This window comes from Callithrix jacchus, chromosome 7, assembly GCF_049354715.1.
Source record: "Callithrix jacchus isolate 240 chromosome 7, calJac240_pri, whole genome shotgun sequence".
NCBI classification, from domain to species: Eukaryota; Metazoa; Chordata; class Mammalia; order Primates; family Cebidae; genus Callithrix; species Callithrix jacchus.
Genome location: NC_133508.1, coordinates 153,737,246 through 153,760,611, shown reverse-complemented (window position 1 = coordinate 153,760,611; position 23,366 = coordinate 153,737,246). Strand labels below are relative to the sequence as shown.

Below are 23,366 nucleotides of genomic sequence, written 5' to 3'. Positions count from 1 at the left end.
TCAGGCAGTTAGTGAGTGTTTCAGAACATGAAAACAAGTATTAAAGATCCCTAAATAGAAATATTCATTCATTCATCAAATAGTCATTGCTATTAACAGACACTCAATAATCTTTGCATGAGTCAATGAATCAGTGATGGTACAGATAAGGAACAAGCAATACTTTTCAGATTGTGAACAGTAAAACTTGGTTCATTCATTTAGAGTGAAATAGGTCCCTTGAGCAGGCAAGGAATCTGGAGCCTTGGCACAAAAATGGCAAACATATTCTCACATTACAGACAGAGAGATGGGCTAGAGAGCTACGTAAAAATTGCCCAAAATCACAAAGCTGTAAAACATTAGATCATGAAACAGGGTTTGAACCCAAGTCTATTTGGTTTCAAATGACATGTTCCTTCCACTATGCCGAGGAGCAGCTGAAAGGGATTGCTTCGTGTTTGTAAGCAGTGTGCCAACTTATAAAGGGACAGATGTCTTTGGTTTGTAGTCTGGATTTTCACTCTCACTTGAGCAGCATTAAACTGTACGACCGGACTACGTGTTGAACCTAAATGACTAGTGGGAGCCAATGGGCTGTCGTGTGGCACTTGGAATTTAATAAATGTTTGCTGGATGGATGGCTGGAGAGGGAAAGAAGGAAAAGGTCAAGAATTAGAAATTAATTGCTTATGCTGAAAATATATTTCTCCTTGATCTCTTTTTTAAATTAAGTTAAAAATTTTAAAGTATTGAGTTGAATTGTAAAGAGGTTGAATTTGCCAGATTCAGGAACCTGTTTGTTACATTTGCTTAATCCCAGCAAAATATGGGTAAAATTGATTTTTTTTTTTAACCATGGGACTCTCAGCCCAAAACATACATACAGGTGGGCAGAAACCTCCAAGCTTTATAAGGCTGACCCTTGTTCTAAACCTATTTAGCACTGGCAAATATCCCAGTGGTTGCATTTCCAAACCCCAAGAGAGGAAGGCAAAATGAAGTTGCTGGAGTTGAGTGAATCTGCAGATGGAGCCGTGTGGAGACGCTGGGCAGGGAGTAGCACCACACACAGGCTTCAGGTATTTTTTCCAACTGTTCACTGCCCAAAGATGGCAGTCTCCAAATTCACACCTGCTCCCCTCTGAAAAATGAGATGAGGTCAGGCTTATTTTGGTTTGACTTGGAGAATGAAGCCTCACGCAGAGTCCACACTGTCTCAGGACGTGCTCACTTGGAAACTGCAGCTCTCTATGAAGCCCACGTGCTGCTGGATTCAGTGTGGAGGGTCGCTGGGCACCTGTGGGTAATACAGGTGTTGCTATGGCGCGAGACGGCTAAAGAACAGAAACGCTGGTTGTAAAAGCATGGATTGAGTTGATAATAGTTAAATGTTTCCTTCCACCTACAGAATTAATAAGGACATAGAGGTTTCACGAACTGGAAAATACACTGTTGATTCAGAAGTTTTTAGACCCTTGGGACCTCCTCTCACTACTCCCACCTCCAAAGCCCCCAGTATTGTGCAAGCCAAATAAGACACCTATTCATCACCTTCCTGAAGTAGACCTCCTCCCCCAAATATACATTTTTATATTTATTTATTTGAGGTGGAGTCTCACTCTGTTACCCAGGCTCCTAGGCTGGAGTGCAGCGGGGTGATCTTGACTCACTGCAACCTCTGTCTCTTGAGTTAAAGTGATTCTCCTGCCTTAGCCTCCTGAGTAGCTGCAACTACAGGCATGTGCCACCATGCCTGGCTAATTTTTCTATTTTTAGCAGATACAGAGTTCGTCATGTTGACTGGACTGGTCTCGAACTCTTGATCTGAGGTGATCATCCGGCCTCAGCCTCCCAAAGTGCTGGGATTACAGGCAGGAGCTACCACACCTGGCCCCAAGAGTCACAGATTTTAAAGTGGGGACCTGAGATACCATGAATGTCACCACTGCAGAAATATTATAAGTGTTATTATGATATAAGGCAGTAAAATTAAATGTAAGAAATAAAATCTGATTCCAAATCACAAGATTTTTCTGTACTCAGCAGCCCTACTGTCTGATAGTTTGAGCTTCACAGGTCGGTGTGGAGTATTTTCGCATAATTTTCAGCTTAGCCTTAGCCTGCATTCAAAATGACTTGCTCCACCCAGAAAGCCAGCCCCCTGAAGAACTGAGCCTGTTCAAAGAAGCCCCTAAGGCTTCCCTGTTTTATAAACTGGATGTGGTAAGCCAGAATTATCCAGATAAGCTGTTTCTGTTTGGACAGCCACTCAGGAAAGGGGCCAGTGCAGCATCTTGCAATGTGATGGGCTGGGCAGGCCAGAGCCGCTTCTGTGTGCCCAGAGTGCTGGTTCCAGGAGCTCCCACCTGCTGCCCAGGTGCCCCAAGCCAGACAGGGGCCTCTCCTCACCATCTGCTGTGAACTGGGTGGCCAGGAGGGCCAACAGGTACTCCCTCCCATGCTCACCTGCTTCTCCCTACACAACGCACAGAATTACTCTGGCCCTGGATATCTGTTAGCCTGACCACACGCCGCCGATTTGTGAAGGGAGTGAAGCATCCTCCAGACACAGAAGAAGTGAACGCAACACACAGATGACTATTGGCAGTAGCGCCTAGCAGTGCGAGATGTGCAGGCTTTGGAGTGAGGGCCACCTGGGCTTGAGTCCCTGCACTCGCTATGTGACTGGAGGCAGTCACTTAGCTCCGCAAGGCTGAGTGCTTCCTTTATAAAATATAAGCCACAGTAGCCTCCTCATAGGTCACATGTGTGAAGTGATGGGCACACGCTTGGCACTCAGTGAAGGGCTGCTCCTGAAACCGTTGTGTATGTGAAAGCGCATTGAAAGCTCCCGCTCTTCACCGGAGTTAGTTATCTGTGGTATTTGCTGTCATTAGCAGATGCTATCGAAGTAAACATGAGTCAGACGTTTCAGAAACTTCAGCCAAGCAGGAACAGCTTCCTCTTCTGTTTTTCTTATTTATTTATTTATTATGTTTTTTATTGCATTTTAGGTTTTGGGGTACATGTGCAGAACATGCAAGATAGTTACATAGGTACACACGTAGCAGTGTGATTTGCTGCCTTCCTCCCCTTCACTTCACCCACATCTGGCATTTCTCCCCATGCTATCCCTCCCCAGCTCCCACCCACCACTGTCCCTCCCCTCTTCCCCCCAATAGACCCCAGTGTGTAGTGCTCCCCTCCCAGTGTCCATGTGTTCTCATTGTTCATCACCCACCTATGAGTGAGAACATGCGGTATTTCATTTTCTGTTCTTGTGTCAGTTTGCTGAGAATGATGTTCTCCAGATTCATCCATGTCCCTGCAAAGGACACGAACTTGTCGTTTTTGATTGCCGCATAATATTCCATGGTGTACATGTGCCACATTTTTCGATGTGCACTGTGGAAGCAGGAAGTCAAAGATTTCTTCATTCAATCATTATTTTACATTGATGAGGCCTCTCCATGACAGGAACCACCCCACCCGCTTTTTAAAATGAGGTTCATCAACCTTCACTGAAGGTTAGTATAAAAAGGGATGATCTCTCTGGTCCCAGAAAGCACTGAGTATCATGTGGAACTTTTTCCCAAGGAGAGTGGGAGGGAGGGGCTATCAGAGGAGGTCAAGGCCTGGGCTTCCAGACTGCCTTTTCACAGGCTCTTGGGCACAGAATTCTGCTGAGAAAAATTGGAAAAGGGCATGGCCTTGCCACATGTCAAATTCGCTTTTTAAAAATTCCATTGCAATAATATTTTTGGATAAAACAAAACAAACCTGGCCTTCAGGGACAGCCTCCCTCATTCTGTCAGTTTGGACATGGCAAAACGCTGTGCAGTAAGATTGTGATTTTATGTCAGAGACCGTGGGAGAGCAATGGCTCTCTGTGTGGGCCCAAGACCGGCAGCCCCAGCAGCACCTGGGACCCGGGCAGAAAGGCAAAGGCTTGGGTCGTATCCAAGACCTGCTGAATCAGAAACTCTGGGGTGGGCTCCGCGATCTCTTTTCACCAGCTCCCCCTCCAGGGAGTGCTGCTGTGCACTCAGGCTCTGAAAGCACTGACACGGTGTGCTGGGGTTTGCCCTGTAGTTAGTTAGTTGGTGGGGAACGGGGTTTGTCCTGTAGTTAGTTGGTGGGGAACGGGGTTTGTCCTGTAGTTAGTTGGTGGGGAACTTTCACCACGTACCTGTACACTTGTCACTCCTGTGAGATTGGATGTCATTTTTTTAGATAAGGAAATGGAAGATAGGTAAGTTGTGACTTGTCCAGAGTCTCACAGCTGGTAAGCTGCAACGCCAGGATTTGTGCCCAGGTCCCTCTGAGGCCCAGGTGTAGGAAAGAAATATAATGGATGAAAGTTTGGGCTCTGGAGCCAGAGTGTCAGGGTCGAAATCCTAGCTGAGTAGCTTAAGCGCTGTGTGTCCCCAGGCAAGTTGGCTAACCACTCTGTGCCTCAATTTTCTCCTGCAAGCCTCTACCTCATGAGGGTTTTGTAGAACTTCAATATGATAGTTCTTGTAAGGCAGTTGGAGCAGCAGCTGGCATAGAGGAAACACTCAGTAAGGGCTGTTTTTTTACTGTAGTTGTTATATAGCCTCTCTGAATGTGGGGTGGGCATCTTCCCTTGGGTCGCGTCCTTGGCATTCACCAATGTGATAGTCCAAAATGCCGATAAAGACCATCAACAGCCTCCCTCTCCCTGAAAGCCCTTTCAGAGGCCGCCCGTTCCAGACCCAAGAGGCCCCCGTTTCTCACTTGAATCCCATAAAGTAGCTGTCCTTTCACTGAGCCAGCCTCCTCCATGAGCACGTCACATGCCGACTGCCCAGCTATACATAGCTCAGGCCTACTTTGAGGGTGGCAGAAAGTGACAGGAGATTACCGGAGAGAAACGTCAGCTCTCTGGTTTCAGTGGAGGACACACAGTTGTTGAATTGCTTGTCATGTCGCCAGATGGCATGAAGGACAGTGGGTACAAACAGCCATTTGGCTCTTGGCTTACATGAAAAGAGCAGGGTTGCAGCCAGGGTGCTTTTAATGACTAGCCTGAGGGACATTCACTCAGAGCAGAGATCTGTGACATTTTCCCCCCGGCTCAACTTTTTTTTTTTTTTTTTTTTTTAGATTTCTGGCCCTGCAGAAACTAATCGTCACCCACTTCCCTTCAACAAGTAACCACCTCCTTTTTCTTTATGACCATCCACCTCCCCACCTTCCCTCTGACTGTGTAGTAAATTACTCTTTCTCCTCTACAAAGGCAATTCTTGGGAAATGGTACAAGTGTAACTTTCTTCCTCTGGATTAGAGCTGGTAAGCCCTATGAAGAGACTGGGTTGGGTGGGGTCTCCACAGAAGTATTGAACGTGGTGCCCTGGGAGTCCCAGGGGCAGTCCCGCAGCACAGGGTGCCCCCATCGCTGTGTCTCCTTGAATAAGTGAGTCACACCTGCTGTAACATGTCCTTGCCACCCACCCAGCGGTTTAACTCCCAGCTTTGGCTTCTGTCCCAGCTCTTCTCTAAAAGGTCACCCATGACTTCCCAGTCCTGAGATGGGGGTCCCACCCCCCTTGACTCCCTGCAACATTTGGTATGACCGCCTGTTTCTTTGTGACTCTGCAGTCGTGACAGCAGGATCTTTTCTCTGCCCCCAGTTCTCCCACAGCTCTGCTTTGCCTCCAGGGCAGGCTTCTGGCTCTTCCCTCTGACACAGACAGACCCGTGACCAAGGTCTTCCCTTGACCCTGTGGCTTTCTCTCACACTCGCCTCCCAAAGATGTCACCTGTCCTCAAGCCCTCACCTCTCACACAGGACCTCTCCCCTGAGCCCTAGATCAGCACCTCTGGCTCTGGGCTGGACGGCCATGACCGTGAACTCTCTGGGTCTGAATCCATGCTGAGAAGCTTCCCCAGCTCTGTCATGCCCTTTTGCCGTCACTGTGTCCTCCACTTCATTTCCTCATGGGAGACAAACCATCTTGCCTCCTCCCTCTTCTCTGGTCTCTCTCCTTCTCTCTCCAAAGCCAAGGAAGAGTTACCAGGTCTCACTGATTCTGAACTTGCACAAGCCCCTTCTTCTCCCACTGACACTGTTAGTCTGAGATCAGAGGCATCTCCCACTGTGACATCAGCCTCCCAGCTGCTGGCCTTTCCCTTCCACTCTCCTTTCTGTCTGCTCTGTGCACTCAGATCCACTCTTGCCAAACTCAACTTAGTCATGTTACTCTCCTACCCAGACAACCCCCAAATCTGGAAGCTCTGGGCCAGGGCTTCCAGTCCTAGTATTCAAGTCCTTCACACATTTTTTCTAATTCGATTTTAATGCAGGATTTCTTTCAGCTCCCCAAATAAGCCCACTGCTCAGGTAGGTCAGCTTCTTCTCCTGCACACCCCCCGCACATTCCCACCTGCAAGCCTTTGCTTACAGCATTTCCTCCTCTTGGGATGCCCTTGCAGCTCCCCTCCGCCTACCCAGCACTCCTCTTCCAAGGTCTAGCTGGCCTCTCCTTTTCTAAGCAGCCTCCCTCTTCATTCATTCATTTACTGAAGAAACTACTGTTTGTTTTCTTTTTAGATTTCCTCTTTTCAGGTGTTATGCTAGGTGCTAGAGATAGCATGGGAGAAAAACAGACATGGATGTGGAGCTTACAGGCTACAACATGGACGATTGCTAGACAAAGAATCACATAAATTCATGTGCACTTGCAACTGTGAAATGGCCGCAAAGGAAAAGCGCAGGGTGCTACGATGAAGGGTCAAAAGGGAAAAATTAAGATTGGGAGTCAGGGAATGCCTTTTAAGGAACTGACATTTAAATGTAGCCTTCATAAAAGTAGAAAGCAGCAAATAGCTGGGGAAAGGGAATTCTATTTGGAGTGAAGGGTGTGTGTAAAAGCAGAGTATGTGTTGGTGCCTTTGCGTGAATTAGAACAAGCCATCCCCGCAGGCAGCTGAAGCTTCCGCTGGCCTCGGGTTTAAGAGCACAGTTGAAGGAGGTGCTCCTGTGCAGAGACCTGAGCCAGGAACAGGTGTGATGTTTTGAGGAGCCGAAGACGACTGTATTAAGTAAGAAATAGAGTGACCCCGAATGAGTCTTGAAAGATAGGTAGGACAAAGAGTGCAGGACATGGTTGGCCATGTTAGGGATTTAGATTCATCCTGAGTACATGGAAATTTAATCCACAGTGCTTATCACAGCCCACTAGGCTCTGCAGGGTTTGACCTCCCAGCCTGCACTAAGTCTCCATAGCTCTTATTTTTCTGTCCTACTCCTATAGCTCATAGAGCTATTTTTAAATAAGTTTCCTCCATCATTAAATCTCAAGGTCCTTGAAGCTGACATGTGTCTTACACATTTTTGTTAACACAGTAGGTTCTCAATTAATGATTGTTCCCTTTCCATTCAATACTTTACACTATGGTAATGTTGAATTGGCCCAAGATCCAGAGCCCTAGCCAACTCTCATAAAAGTAAGAAGAAAATCTAATGTTTACTAAGCACTTACTGCATGCCAAGAACTGTGCCAAGCACTTTACATGCATTATTTCAGTCAATCATCAAAACAGTCCCATCAAATAGACGTTGGTATTGTCCACCTTTTGCATTGGAGTCACAGCACAGGCTTTTGGACAAGTTAAAAATTCCATGAAATAGATACTGATATTGTCCATCTTTTCACTGGAGTCACAGCACAGGATTATGGACAAGTCAAAACTCCAGGTCTCTGATTCCAAGCCCTGAGCTCTTAACAGCTGGGACATAGTATCCATGAGTCATTGATTCACTGGAAGATGAGATCTACTTGGACCCACGCTGTCATCACGGAAGTAACAGTGGTGCAATAAATACCTACAGGACACAATGTTGTAACAAGAGTAAGGCTATACTCTAACACCCACTTCTTTCCTATTGAATTATGCATATGATTTACATGGGACTTCTTAGTCTGGGCATGGTGGCTCATGCCTGTAATCCCAGCATTTTGGGAGGCCAAAATGGGAGGATCATTTGAGCCCAGGAGCTCAAGACCAGCCCTGGCGGCAAAGGAAGACCCTGTCTCGACAAAAATCAGCAAATTAGCGGTGGTGCAGGCCTGTAGTCTCAGCTACTTGGGGGGCTGAGGTGGGAGGATTGCTTGAACCTGGGAGGTCAAGGCTTCAGTGAGCTGTGATTGCACCACTGCACTCCAGCCTGGACAAAGGAGTGAGACCACGTTCCTCTCTCTCTCCTCTCTCTCTCTCTCTCTCTCTCTCTCTCTCTCTCTCTCTTTCTCTATCTCTCACACACACACACACAACCTTAAAAGAACTTTAAAAAAAGTTTTTTGTACTCAAAAGAATCAGCAATGGTTAAAGCAAATCCTAATGTTTCCGGGAAGAATGAGCACTGACCAATGCCCAGAGGCGGCATATGACCAACCGAGGAGAGACGGCCGCGCTCTCCAGGACGGACTATCTGAGGAGGAACTAACCAAACAAAACCAGCAGAGACAGTTGTACATCAGCCGGAGGAAACTGCAATTCTGTCTGAAAACGGTGTACTCGTTTCTAGGAATTTAGGAGATATATATTGGCTCTACCTTTTTTTTTCATGTATGTAACTCTTTGTCACCGAATTTGATGACAATTGCCTCTTACCCAAGGGCCCAAAAGGCTCTTGAACTTGTGAAGTCTTTGGACCAATCCACCCATTTATCCACAAGTGTGCTGAGTGTGTCCAAGATACAAAGGAAGCACAAACAGAGCCCTTCTTAGGGAGGAAAGAGTCACAACACAGAGACAAACTCCAATGATTACAAAGTAACTGCCAGAGTACTGTGCCCTTGTGAGGCGCTTTTGGAATTCCGGAAAGGAGAATGGGGTGAAAGATGAACCCGGAGCTGGGCTCTGCAGCCAAGGGTGGCCAGGGCTGGCAGTGACCTGGAATGAGACTAGGCTGCAGGAGCGAAGGGAGCATGTGAGCTGGAGAGTTGGGGCCAAAGGAAAGGCAGAGGCAAGGGCAAGCCAAATGCGAGAGGAGACAGACTCCTGCCTGCCCCACTGGCCCGGCAGAGGCTCCTGGCCGCTATGTCAGGAGTTGCCTAGAAGGCCCCAGGCTGTTACCACAGCCGTTCTCCCCAACCCAGTCTCACTGCTCTCAGGTGCTGCCAGCCCTGGCACCCTTGGCTCCCATGGAGACTTGCTAGGACTGACAGCAGTGATGACAGAACTAAGGTGGGCAGGTCTGGGCCTTATCAGGGGGAGGCAAGAGTGATGGGAGTTCTGCAGGGACTTTGACTCGGGGTGCCAAAGAGGAGGTGGGCAGGTCTCAGCTAGGCATGGATACTGCCCCATCTGTGATTGCCTGCTCTGTCCCTCCATCTATAGGACAGTGACTGGCTGTGTTTAGTTAACGAGGAAATCTGGAAAACAGAATCGGGTTCATTTGAGACAGCACCTCCCACTCATATATCTTCAAAAACCACATATAAATATCCATAAGATAACCAGAAGGCCATGCTTTACATGCCTACAAGAGGCACACATTTGCATCTACCTACAACCAAGTAAAACATGGTAGTGCATATTTAGGAGAGATCAGAGTTCAATTCCCTGATTAATTCTCAGAGTTAATTTCTTATTTTATCTCATTGATTATTCACCCATTTATAGCAGTGTTTTTCAGAGTGTGGTTTGAGATCGGCTGTGTAAGAATAATGGGGTGTGATAGTATGGTTTATAGAAATGTAGATTCCTGACCGCACCCAGCTCTATTTTCTGCTCACTTGTGCTGAGGTCCAGGAAGCCCCACTTAACTCCCTGGGTGAAGGTTAAGAACCACTGTCAGAGGCTCATGTTCAAGGAGTAAGGAAACTTACTATACCACAAAGCCATTAGGTCTCATCATTACTGACTTTGAATGTTATACAAGGGGACATTTAACTTAAGGTTTAACAGCAGTAAATAGAACACAGGGGCTTATGTTGGAAACCAAAAAAGTCATTCAAAAATGGCCTTGCCTAATAGATTGAATGCAATAGAGTGAAGCCAAGTGACTTGCAGAAAGATTGGTCTGTTCAGGCACTGCAGGAAATCTCAAGATGAGTCATACATACATATTGACGATGTCTGTAATCCTAAGTTTTGCCAAGTTCCAGCCAAAATTAAAAAGAGAGAGAGAGAGAGAGAGAGAGAGAGGGAGGGAGAACTGCGTGAGGGTTGCTGGGGGTGGTGGGGGGTTTGGTTCATTTGTTACCTGCCATTCCACTCCTTCCTTCCGGTCCCCAGCCACCAGAGGTGCTCCTCGGAGCTGCTCTCTGTGCTTTTGCTCACAATCCTTGCTCTTAGAGAAAGGGGCATGGTTAGGAGCCAGAGAGAAAGAAAGTGGCTGGGAACAGATGAAAAGGTCTTGGAGGGAAGAATGAATATGCAAAGGAAACCCTCAAGATGTTCAGAAGAGGAACTCCAAAGGCGAAGACACACACATGGGAGAAACGAAAGGAAGACATAGAAATGAAGAAGATACGAAAGAAACAAACATAGAACAGAAAGTAGAGGGATTTATAGCATGAGTTGTAGAGACAAACAGGACCAGGGTCAAACCATCAAGAAGACAATAAATCCTAATGGGTCTGGACCAAACAGTAGAACTGTGAAATATGCAAACAAAAACTGATAGAACTGAGAGGAAAAATGAACAAATCTCTAAGATTGGGAAACAAACAAACACAAAATTTAAGAAAACAAGACATTCTTACCACTCTTATTCAAAATAGTGCTAGAAGTTCTCATCAGTGCAGTAAGGAAACATAAGGAAAGAAAACGGCATGCAGATTTAAAACGAAGAAATTATTTGCAGATGATGAAATTCTCTACCTGGAAAAACCCCAAGGAATCTAGAAAACAAAACAAAAACCTCTTAGAAATAGTAAGTGAGTTTAGCAGTAACATTAGCAAGCATTAACAAATTAATTGTTTATGTACTTGAAACAAACACATGGACATGAAAACGAAAAAATACCATTTACAGTAGCTGAAATAATTTGACTGATTAGATATAAATCTAACAAAACGTGTGCAAGACTTGTAGGCTGAAAACTATGCAGTGCTGATGAAAGAAACCAAAGAAGATCAAATAAATGGAGAGACATACCATATTCATGAATTGGAAGGCTCAACATAGTAAATATGTCAGTCTCCCCTAGTTGATATACAGATTTAATGCAATTCCTACCAAAATTCTAGTAAGATTTTTTGTATGTATAAACGCAATTATTCTGAAGTTTATACAAAAATGCTAAAGGGCTATTAGAGTTAAAGCAATTTCAAAAAAGAAGAAGAAAGTGAAAAGAGATAGTCTACCTGCTCTCAGTATACTTGATCCTTGCTACTGCAATCAAGACTTTGTGGTGTTGGCACAGGGACAGACACACAGAGCAATGGAACAGAATTGAGAAACCACAAATAGAACCACATGAATATGTCAACCGATTTTTGACAAAGGTACAAAACCAATCGAGTGGATGAAAGAGAGCCTTTTTACAAAAAAAATCAGAACAATTGAGCATCTGTTGGCAAAGATAGAAAAAGGAACCTCAGCCTGTCTTAAATTGGATTCACTCAAAGTGAATCAGGAACTTGAATGTAAAATGAAAACCTATAAAACTTTTAGAAAAAACAGGAGAAGAATTCGGATCTGAGGCTAGGCAAAGAGTTCTTGGACTTAACATCAAAAGTATAATTCATGAACAAAAAATATGATCAACTGGACTTCATCGAAATTGAAAACTTTTGTTCTTTGAAAGATCCTATTAAGAAGATGAAAAGAGGAGAGGGCACCAAGATGGCCTCAAGAAGGCAACACCAGAATGCAGCTCCCAGCAAATGAGATGCACAGGGCTAGAGGACTCCATGATTCCAAATGAGGTGCCGGGTTCATTTTGATGGGACTGATAGGGCACTGAAAATAGCCTAGGGAAGAAGCCACAGGGGGAGAGCTGCCCAAGGGGGCAAATCAAGATGGGGGGTGGTGCATGCCCACCTGAAATGTACAGCCAGCTTAGAAGGTCAGGGGACTTCACCCCCTTGGTGCTCTGATTTGGATCCTGTGCCTACCATCCCTCCTACAAACCACGGTCCACGAGAGCCCTGCCAGACCATGGGGCATCATGGGTTGTCGATGCAAATCTCAGCAGCAGCTCTGGCCGGGCACAGCAAGTTGTCCTATGGACCTGGGTGGAAATTTGGACCAACGCCAGCAGGACAGACCATCCCACAGAAAGAGGCAGAGTTGAAAGCAGGGGAACAGACCATAAGGCCTGGCAGGCCCCACCTCCACAGAACTTAAACTGAAGGCCTCGCTAGAGAGCTTGGCAGCAAATACACCAGTTTGACCCCAACCAGGAAGATCGAGCTCTGGGAGACATGCCATAGAAAAGGCGGGGCCAATCGCACCTGCAAACAAACTCCAGGGAAGGACCACCCACCCAACAACCTGAATGAACTGGAGAGAGCCCAGCAATGCCCTCTACAGGCCAAAAAAGATACAGCTCCAACCTCAACAAAAAAACATCCACTCGGAAACTCCTCCTGAAATCACCAACTTCAAAGATCAAAGGGAGATAAATCCACGAAGATGGGAAAAAGAACAGCGCAAAAAGGATGAAACCATCAAAGAACAGAACACTTCTTCTTCTCCCAGGGATCACAACTCCTCACCATCAAGGGAACAAATAAAGACAGAGAATGAATTTGACGAATTGACAGAAGTAGGCTTCAGAAGGTGGGTAATGACAAACTTCTCTGAGTTAAAAGACCACGTTCTAACCCAATGCAAAGAAACTAAGAACCTTGAAAAAAGGTTAGACGAAATGCTAACTAGAATAACCAGCTTAGAGAAGAACATAAACGACTTGATGGGGCTGAAAAACACAGCACGAGGCATACACAAGTTTCAACAGCTGAATCGATCAAGTGGAAGAAAGGATATCAGAGATAGAAGATCAAATCAATGAAATAAAATGAGAAGGCAAGATTAGAGAAAAAAGAGTGAAAACAGATGAACAAAGCTTCCAGGAACTATGGGATTATGTGAAAAGACCTAATCTACGCTTGATCAGCATACCTCAATGTGATGGGGAGAATGAATCCAAGCTGGAAAACACTCTTCAAGATATCATCCAAGAGAACATTCCCAACCTAACAAGGCAGGCCAACATTCAAATCCAGGAAATACAGAGAACACCACAAAGATATTCCTCAAGAAGAGCAGCCCCAGGGCACATAATGGTCAGATTCACCAGCATTGAAATGAAGGAAAGAATCCTAAGGGCAGCTGGAGAGAAAGGTCAAGTCACCCACAAGGGAAAGGCCATCAGACTCACAGCGGATCTCTCTGCAGAAACCCTGCAAGCTAGAAGGGAGTGGGGGCCAATATTCAACATCCTTACAGGAAAGAACTTTCAACCCAGAATTTCATATCTGGCCAAACTAAGCTGCATAAGTGAAGGAGAAATAAAATCCTTTATGGACAGCCAGTTGCGAAGAGATTTCGTTGCTGCAAAGCCTGCCTTACAAGAGCTACTGAAGGAAGTACTAAACAGGAAAAGGAACAACCAGTACCAGCCACTGCAGAAATGTACCAAGTGGTAAAGAACAACGACGCGATGAAGAAGCCACATCAACTAACAGGCAAAACAACCAGCCAGTAACAAAATGACTGGATCAAATTCAAACATAACAATATTAACCTTGAATGTAAATGGCCTAAATGTTCCAATCAAAAGACGGATTGGCACACTGGATATAAAGTCATCAGTGTGCTGTATTCAGGAGACCCATCTCACATACAAAGACTCACATCGACTCAAAATAAAGGGATGGAAGAAGATTTACCAAGCAAATGGAGAGAAAAAAAAGCAGGGATATCAATCCTGGTCTCTGATAAAATGGACTTTAAACCAACAAAGATCAAAAGAGACAAAGGGACATTACATAATGGTAAAAGGATCAATGCAACAAGAAGAGCTAACGATCCTAATGCACCCAGTGCAGGAGCACCCAGATACATAAAGCAAGTTCTTAATGACTTACAAAGAGACTTAGACTCCTGCACAATAATAGGGGAGACTTTAACACTCCACTGACAATATTGGACAGATCAATGAGACAGAAAGTCAACAAGGATATCCAGGACTTGAATGCAGATTTAGACAAAGTGAACCTAATAGACATTTACAGGACACTCCACCCCAAATGCACAGAATACACAGTCTTCTCAGCACCACGTTGCATTTACTCCAAAATTGACCACATAATTGGAAGTAAATCACTTCACAGCAAATGCAAAAGAACAGAAATTATAACAGTCTCTCAGACCACAGCACAATCAAATTAGAACTCAGGATTAAGAAAAGCACTCAAAACCGCACGATCACATGGAAACTGAACAACTTGCTCCTAAATGACGAGTGGATACACAATGAAATAGAGGCAGAAATAAAACTGTTCTTCAAAACCAGTGAGAATGGAGAGAGGACGTACCAGCTCCTATGGGACACATTTAAAGCAGTGTCTAGAGGGAAATGTATAGCAATAAATGCCCACGTGAGAAACAAGGAAAGATCTGAAATCGACATCCTATCGTGAAAATGGAAAGATCTAGAGGAGCAAGATCAAAAAAACTCAAAAGCAAGCAGAAAACAAGAAATAACTAAGATCAGAGCAGAACTGAAGGAGATAGACACACACAAAAAAAACCTTCAAAAAATTAATAAATCCATATTTTTTAAAAGATCAACAAAATAGACTGCTAGCTAGACTAATGAAAAGAGGGAATAATTGAATAGATGCAATAAAAAACAATAAAGGGGAGATCACCACCAATTCCTTGGAAATACAAACTACCATCAGAGATTACTACAAACAACTCTATGAGCATGAACCAGTAAATGTGGAAGAAATGATAATTCCTGGACATGTGCACACTCCCAAGACTAAGCCAAGAAGAAGTTGAAACCCTGAATAGACCAATAACAAGGTCTGAAGTCAAGGCAGCAATTAATAGCCTACCAACCAAAAAAAAGTCCAGGCCCAGATGGGTTCACAGCTAACTACCAGCCATACATAGAGGAGCTGGTACCATTCCTGTTGAAACTATTCCAAACAATACAAAAAAAGGGAATCCTCCCTAACTCTTTCTATGAGACCAACATCATCCTGATACAAAATCCGGCAGAGACACAACTGAGAAAGAAAACTACAGGCCGATATCTATGATGAACATTGATGCAAAAATCTTCAGTAAAATACTGGCAAACCAAATCCAACAGCACATCAAAAAGCTTATCCACCATGATCAAGTAGGCTTCATCCCAGGAATGCAAGGCTGGTTCAACATATGCAAGTCTATAAACGTAATTCACCACATAAACAGAAGCAAAGGCAAAAACCACTTGATTATCTCAATAGATGCAGAGAAGGCTTTTGACAAAATTCAACAGCTCTTTATGCTAAAATCTCTCAGTAAACTAGGTATTGATGGAACGTATCTCAAAACAATAAAAGCTATTTACAAGAAACCCACAGTCAATATCATACTGAATGGGAAAAGACTAGAAGCATTCCCTTTAAAAACTGGCAGTAGACTCTCACCACTCCTATTCAATATGGTACTGGAAGTTCTAGCCAGAGCAATCAGGCAAGAAGAAGAAATAAAACACATTCAATTAGGTAAAGAAGTCAAATTGTCCCTATTTGCAGATGACAATATCATATATTTAGAAGACCCCATCGTCCCAGCCCAAAACTTCCTTAATCTGATAAGCAACTTTAGCAAAGTCTCAGGATACAAAATCAATGTGCAGAAATGACAAGCATTCCTATACATCAATAACAGACAAACAGAGAGCCAAATCATTAGCAAACTCCCATTTACAATTGCTACAAAGAGAATAAAATACCTAGGAATGCAACTAACAAAGGATGTAAAGGACCTCTTCAAGGAGAGCTACAAACCACTGATCAAGGAAATAAGAGAGGACACAAACAGATGGAAAAACATTCCATGCTCATGGTTAGGAAGAATCAATATTGTGAAAATGGCCATACTACCCAAAGTAATTTATAGATTCGATGCTGTTCCCATCAAGCTACCATTGACCTTCTTCACAGAACTGGAAAAACCCATCTTAAACTTCATATGGAACCAAAAAAGAGCCCACATAGCCAAGACAATCCTAAGCAAAAAGAACAAAGCTGGAGGCATCATGTTACCTGACTTCAAACTATACTACAAGGCTACAGTAATCAAAACAGCATGGTACTGGTACCACAACAGAGATACAGACCAATGGAACAGAACAGAGGCTTCAAAAGCAAAGCCATACATCTACAACCATTTGATCATTGACAAACCTGACAAAAACAAGCAATGGGGAAAGGATTCCCTGTTGAATAAATGTTGGGAAAACTGGCTAGCCATATGCAGGAAGCTGAAACTGGACCCCTTCCTTACATCTTATACAAAAATTAACTCTAAATGGATTATAAGATTTAAACATAAGAACTAACACCATAAAAACCCTAGAAGAAAACCTAGGCTACACCATTCAGGACATAAGTACAGACAAGGACTTTATGACTAAACCACCAAAAGCAATGGCAACAAAATCCAAAATAGACAAGTGCAATCTAGTTAAACTTAAGGTTCTGCACAGCAAAAGAAACAATCATTAGAGTAAACTGGCAACCAACAGAATGGGAAAAAAATTTTGCAATCTACCCATCAGACAAAGGGCTAACATCCAGAATATACAAAGAACTAAAGCAGATTTACAAAAAAAAAAACCAAACAAGCCCATTCAAAAGTGGGTGAAGGACATGAACAGACACTTTTCAAAAGAAGACAAATATGCGGCCAACAAACATATGTAAAGATGCTCATCAACACTGATCATTACAGAAATGAAAATCAAAACCACATCGAGATACCATCTCATGCCAGTTAGAATGGCGATCATTAAAAAATCTGGAGACAACAGATGCTGGAGAGGATGTGGAGAAATAGGAACACTTTTACGCTGTTGGTGGGAGTGTAAATTAGTTCAACCATTGTGGAAGACAGTGTGGCAATTCCTGTCTAAAGGACCTAAAAATAGAAATTCCATTTGACCTAGCAATCCCATTACTGGGTATATACCCAAAGGATTATAAATCATTCTACTATAAGGACACATGCACATTTATGGTCATTGTGATGCTGTTTATGATAGCAAAGACCTGGAAGCAACCCCAATGCCCATCGATGATAGACTGGACAAGGAAAATGTGGTACATATGCACCATGGAATACTATGCAGCCATAAAAAAACGACGAGTTTGTGTCCTTTGTAGAGACATGGATGAATCTAGAAACTATCATTCTCAGCAAACTGACACAAGAACAGAAAAGCAGATACTAAATGTCTTCACTTGTAGGCGGGTGATGAACAATGAGAACACTTGGGCACGGGGAAGGGAACAACACTCACAGGGCTAGGTTAGGAAATGGAGGGGAGGGCAGGGGATGTGGAGGGAGAGTGAAGGGGACTGGGAGGATGGGGAGGGATAACACCGGGAGAAATGCCTGTTGCAGGTGACAGGTGGCGGGGGTGGATGGAGACAGCAATCCACCATGGCATGTATCTACCTATGCAACAATCCTGCAGGATGCAGGATGTGCACATGTACCCCAGAGCCTAAATACAATTAAAAAAATAAATAAAGAAAAAAATGATATGTTATGAATGTGTATTAATTTTATCAGCCAAGAAAAGTAATAAAATAATTTTTCAAATGTTTAAAAAAAGATGAAAAGATTATGATATTGAATGTTTGCAACACACGAAAAATGATAAATGTTTGAGGTGATAGGCATGCTAATTAACCTGATCTGATCACTATACATTACATGGATCACAACATCACTCTGTACCCTATGAATATGTACAATTGTTACTTGTCAAATAAAAAAAGAAGATGAAATGACACAACTATGGAGTGAAAGAAAATACTTATAAACCATATATCTGAAAAAGGACTGCTATTAAAAAAAAAACTCTCAAAATTCAACAACCAAAAAGCAATCCAGTTAAAAAATGAGCAAAAGATGTGAACAGGCATTTCATAGAAGAGAACATACATATGGCAAATACGCACATTTAAAAATGCTCAACATTGTTAGCCATTAGGAAAATGCAAATTAAAACCACAATGAGATAGTACTACATACCTGTCAGAATGACTGAAATGAAAAATGCTTATGTTACCAAGTCCTGATAAAGATGTGGAAAAACTAGATCATTCATACCTTGCTCATGGGAAGGTGAAATAATACAGCTACTCTGAAAAATAGTTTTGCAGCTTCTTTAAAAACTAAACATGTGACTACCATACAACCCAGTAATTATACTACTAGACATTTATCTCAGGGAAACTAAGACTCAAAAACCTGTACACAAGGTTTATAGCAGCTCTATTCATACTAACCAATAACTGGGAACAACCCAGACACCCTTCAATGAGTGAATGATTCAACCGACTATGGTACACTCATGCCATAGAATCCCATAAAATAAAAAAGCAATAAAAAAGAAATGATGTAGTGATACATGTAACAACCTGATGAATCTCTACATAATTAAACTGAGCGAAAAAAGTCAGTCTCAAAAGGTTACATACTCTATGATTCCATTTATGTAACATTCTTGAAATGACAAAAATTATAGGAATGGAGAACAAATTAGTGGTTGCCCAGGGTTAAAGAGGGGATGGGGACACAAACCAGTGGGTCTGACCATGAAGGACAACAGAGGGATCCTTGTGGCGATGGAAATGTTTTGTATCTTAACTGTATCAATGTCAATATCCAATTTGTGACGTTGTACCTCTGTTTTGCAAGATGTTACTATTGAGGGAAACTAGATGCAATGTGCAAGATAGCTCTCTGTATCATTTCTCACAATTACACATTAATCTGCAATTATCATTTTTTAAAGTTTAACTTAAAAAAAAAGCAATATTAATATTTCATGATCTGTCTAGTAGCATCTCCATTCTGTTTCCGTTTCAAGCCCCTGCTCAAACAGATGGCAAGAATTAGCTATCAGTCCTGAAGTAGCAAGTACACCCAACTTGCTCATATCTACGTTTCAGGAAGCTTGACATAATGCCAGCCTTGTGCTGGGTGTCACCATCTATGCTGGTGTCTACCCAGAGTAGTTTTCATCTATCTGTCCGTCCAAGACAGTGCTGCATCCTCCTGGCCTTTGGAGCTGAACCCCTGACCCCCGATACTCTACCAGTCTTACTGTGCTGCAGGAAACCTTGAGAGGACATCTCAGGTCTACTCACCCAGTGAGCATTCCTACTTCACAAGCCCAGGAGTCGGGGAAGTGAGGGGATGCTTGGATATTGAGGACATAAGACTCCTTTATTCTTAAGTCCTCTTGTGTTCCCACTCTATTCCAGGTACATTTGGCAGCTAGAGAAGGGCTCAGGGTCTCTTATCAATCATCCATGCTTCCTGATTCTTCTCTCTCCTGATCCAGATTTTTTCTACTCCGAGGGCAGAAAATGGTGTGTAATAGTGGATATATTCTTCCAAATGTTCTGTCTTAGGCCTGCTCCTCAGATGCTTCCTCTTGATTCTCAGCATTCTCCTAAATCATCCTCCTTAGGGGACACGAATACATTTCCTTTGCTGCGGTTGACTTGGTCACACAGTAGTAGAAAGTATAGAGAAAAACCCTTCCGTTGATGTATGAGGATAGTAATCCTGTAGTATTTCCTACCATCTTTCTGCCCTTAGCGCATTTATCTTTCCATTTGTTCCTTCAGCTTGTGGCCCAGGTCCTTGAACATAAAGCTATAGGCTTTGTGATGGTGGATGCCAAGAAAGAAGCCAAGCTTGCCAAGAAACTGGGTGAGTGTGACTTTTCAGATACAGTATCTCTTACACTATGTGGGAAAGAAACGAATGTGTCTTGCAAAAAGAATAGTGCAGTTGCAATGACTCTTGCATGAGCGAACTGTCTTTAAAGATATGTTACATGATCCTGCATGCCTTCGTCTTTGGCCGGAGAAGGGTTTTATAAAGGTAAACACAGGCCTGAATTGCATGGTTTCACATGAGTCATGTAAGCGATTGTTGTATCAGTACAATGAAGAAGACTTCTTCCTGGAGAAACACGCTCAAGAGTCAAGCTTTTGCTTGCAGCTTCCACAGCAAGCTGAAAGGCCAGCTTCTCTTGTCTCACCACTGTGGTCATCTCTCTCAGAGAGTTAAAAAACCCTCTTCTTTCATCACAGATTATTTCGTTGCCTTGCGACTGAAGCAGCCAACAAAACATAGTATTCATGGTAATAATGCCAGGGTAACGGTGCTTTTTAAATGTAAGGCTAACGCCCAGCTGGGCTTTATCACTGAGGACGAGAGGGAGGACAGAGGTGAGGATTAGTTAAGCGACCACATAATGGAAGTTGTGCTCTCCTGTGTCAATACGTCACACTTAAGTGCAGTGCACTTCAAGATTCACAGCCTCGCGATCTCAAAGAGAGAGAATGTTGGTAGCTCCTCCGGTTTTCTTTTCCTTTCTTTTCTCTTTTCTTTTTTTCCTTCCTTCCTTCCTTCTTTCTTTTTCTTTTCTTTTCTTTTTTTTTTTTTTTTTTTTTTTTGAGTCAGGGTCTCTTCTTACTCTGTCACCCAGGCTGGAGTGCAGTGGTGTGATCTTGGCTCATTGCAACCTCTGCCTCCTGGAATCAAATGATTCTTGTGCCTCAGCCTCTCAAGTAGCTGAGATTACAGTCACATGCCACCACACTTGGCTCATTTTTTTGTATTTTTAGTAGAGACAGGGTTTCATCATGTTGGCCAGGTGGGTCTTGAACTCCTAACCTTGAATGATCTGCCTGCCTTGGCCTCGCAAAATGCTGGGATTACAGGTGTGAGCCACCACTCCTGGCCTGTTCCCCTGATTTTCACACACTGACACACATGTACTGCCCATTTGGCTTTTTCTGCATGATCAGTGAAGAATGGCTGTTTAAAAAAAACAGCAGGTTATAAAACAGGACCTTTGAAGAAAGGTTAATCAGATTTGGAGTAGTAAGTACAGGAAAAAAAAAAAGTTAGTGGTGGTCCAATACAGGCCTTCAGGTACATGAAAGTCCATTATCCTGCAAAATTACAGACAACTGTTTCCTGTTTTATTTTCAAGAAGACCAGTCATTTTCAAAAAAGATTTAAATTATAGGAGACTATTTAGGTTAGACGTAAGAAAGAATTCATGACTATAAAATTATAATGAGTTATTAAGAATGTCTGGGCACTTTGGGAGGACAAGGGCAGAGGACTGCTTGAGCCCAGGAGTTTGAGACCAGCTTGGGCAACTCAGTGAAACCTCATCTTTACAAAAAATTTAAAAATTCACCAGGCATCGTGGCATGTGCCTGTAGTGTCAGCTACTTGGGATGAGAGGATGGCTTGAGCCAGGGAGGTCAAGATTGCAGTCACTTCCACCTGCATGATTCTGCCACTGCACTCCAGCCTGGGCAACAAAGTGAGACTCTGCCCCAAAATAAATACATAAATAAATAAAGCCTGGGATGCCTCTTTCCCTAAAGACATATTAAGGGATATTTTTCTCCCTCGAATATGGGAGCAAAATATGTTAAATTCTTTCCCTAGAGTTAAAAACAATTTAATGAATTCTGCCTCCTCCCCCAACAGTCTCTTGATTCCTCTTCTGCCTTCCTATTGCTTCATGAGAAGCTAAGTTTGGGAGAATTTCCAGCAAATTTAGTTACATAAAAAGCTAGTGTCCCAGTGATCAAAACATTTTGGGTGGACAAGTTGAGCAAGTATACATAAAAATAGACTGGCAAAGAATATGAGGGGCTTGATACATTGAAACAAACTTTTCTCCAAGCTCAGCTTGAAAGAGTTGGGGCAGGTTCCTTCTTGCTGTTTAGTCCCTGGTTTACAGGACAGCGGAGGTATTTTGTGAACCTGCTTCTTCATCTTCATTCCTCTTCCCTTTGCCTTATTTTGGCCTCTGTCAGATTGTGCCTGAACAACTGCAGCAGCCTTCTAACTGTGGTTTTGCCCAAGACAAAATCTGACAGCAGGATACTGGCTAATGCTCCCTAGGGCACCTTTTGAGATCAGCCATCACTGACATCAAGAAAATCTGGCAGAACCGGACACGATGTCCCATGCCTGTAATCCCAGCGCGTTGAGACCAACCTGGGCAACATAGCCAGACCTTGTCTCTTAAAAAAAAAAAAAAATTAGCCAGCATGGTAGCACATGCCTGTAGTCTCAGCTCCTCAAGAGGCTGAGGCAGGAGCTGTGATCATGGCCCAGCAATCCAACCTGGGTGACAGAGGGAAACCATGTCTCAAAAAGCAAAAACCAAACAAACAAAAAAGAATACCTGGCATGTTGCTCCTTTTGATTTACAAATGGTGCCCCCACCATTTCCCCCCATGTGCCAGGGGCTCCTTATACATCATCTATGGCTTTGGACGCAACAGGCAGCAGTCCAGCCTTCCTGTCCCTGGAAGTTCTGCAGAAGAGTTCATTGGGAGAAAACATTCTCCAGCTAATAGTTTTAAAACAGTCTAAAGAATTAAGGATGCCATGCAGTTGGACCAAACGCCAGCTTTGGCTATTTAACATTCCTGGGGAGAAAAATACAGTTTTCCAACAAGCATTTGTTATGGTACACAACATCAGACCAAGGGTGTGCCACAAGGCAGAAAAATAAGAAGATGCTGAGCCTGTCCTTGTCATACCTACTAGCCAACCGGGTAAAGAAGATGTGTGGGATTCAACCGGAACGGGAAGCAAGCTGTCCATCCTGGCCGCACGCATTAGCAGGGTGCTAATACACCCAGGCGCCGTACGAGGCACTGAGATACCAGTGACAATGATCCCACCCTCAGAGAACTCACTGTGATAGTGAAGGCCTGTAAATTGAGTTAAGGAAAGATCAATAACGGTATGGGCTCAGTGAGACTGAGGTGACCTTTCTTAAGAAAAATGAATCCTAATCTGAGACCTGAAGAAGCTAATCAAGACGGAGGTCATTCCAAGCTGGGGAACAAGGAAAACATAAGTCTGGAGAATAATGCTCTGTGACTTTCCTGCCACCCACCCTTTCATATAAGCAAGTGGGAAGGAAGCACAGGGAGTTGCACAAGGGACAAGAGAGCAGTTCTCAAAGGAGCATGGGTCTACCCAAGGGAGAATGAAAGGGACAGAATTGGAACCAGATTTTGGAGGGACTTTAATGCAAGGCTAAGGAGCCAGGTGGGCGGTGGCCACTAAAACTCTTTGATAAGGAGAATGACACGAGATCAGCTGT

General features: G+C 43.5%; 1 protein-coding gene across 1 annotated transcript in view; it reads left to right on the top strand.

Annotated features, from left to right (window-relative positions):
• The window catches only part of CASQ2 (calsequestrin 2), a 72,495-nt gene that overhangs the window by 6,510 nt on the left and 42,619 nt on the right, over positions 1-23,366 (top strand). The window contains exon 2 of the mRNA XM_035252561.3: positions 19,837-19,921. Coding sequence (XP_035108452.1) covers positions 19,837-19,921 — 85 coding nt within the window. The remainder of the gene's footprint in view (positions 1-19,836; positions 19,922-23,366) is intronic.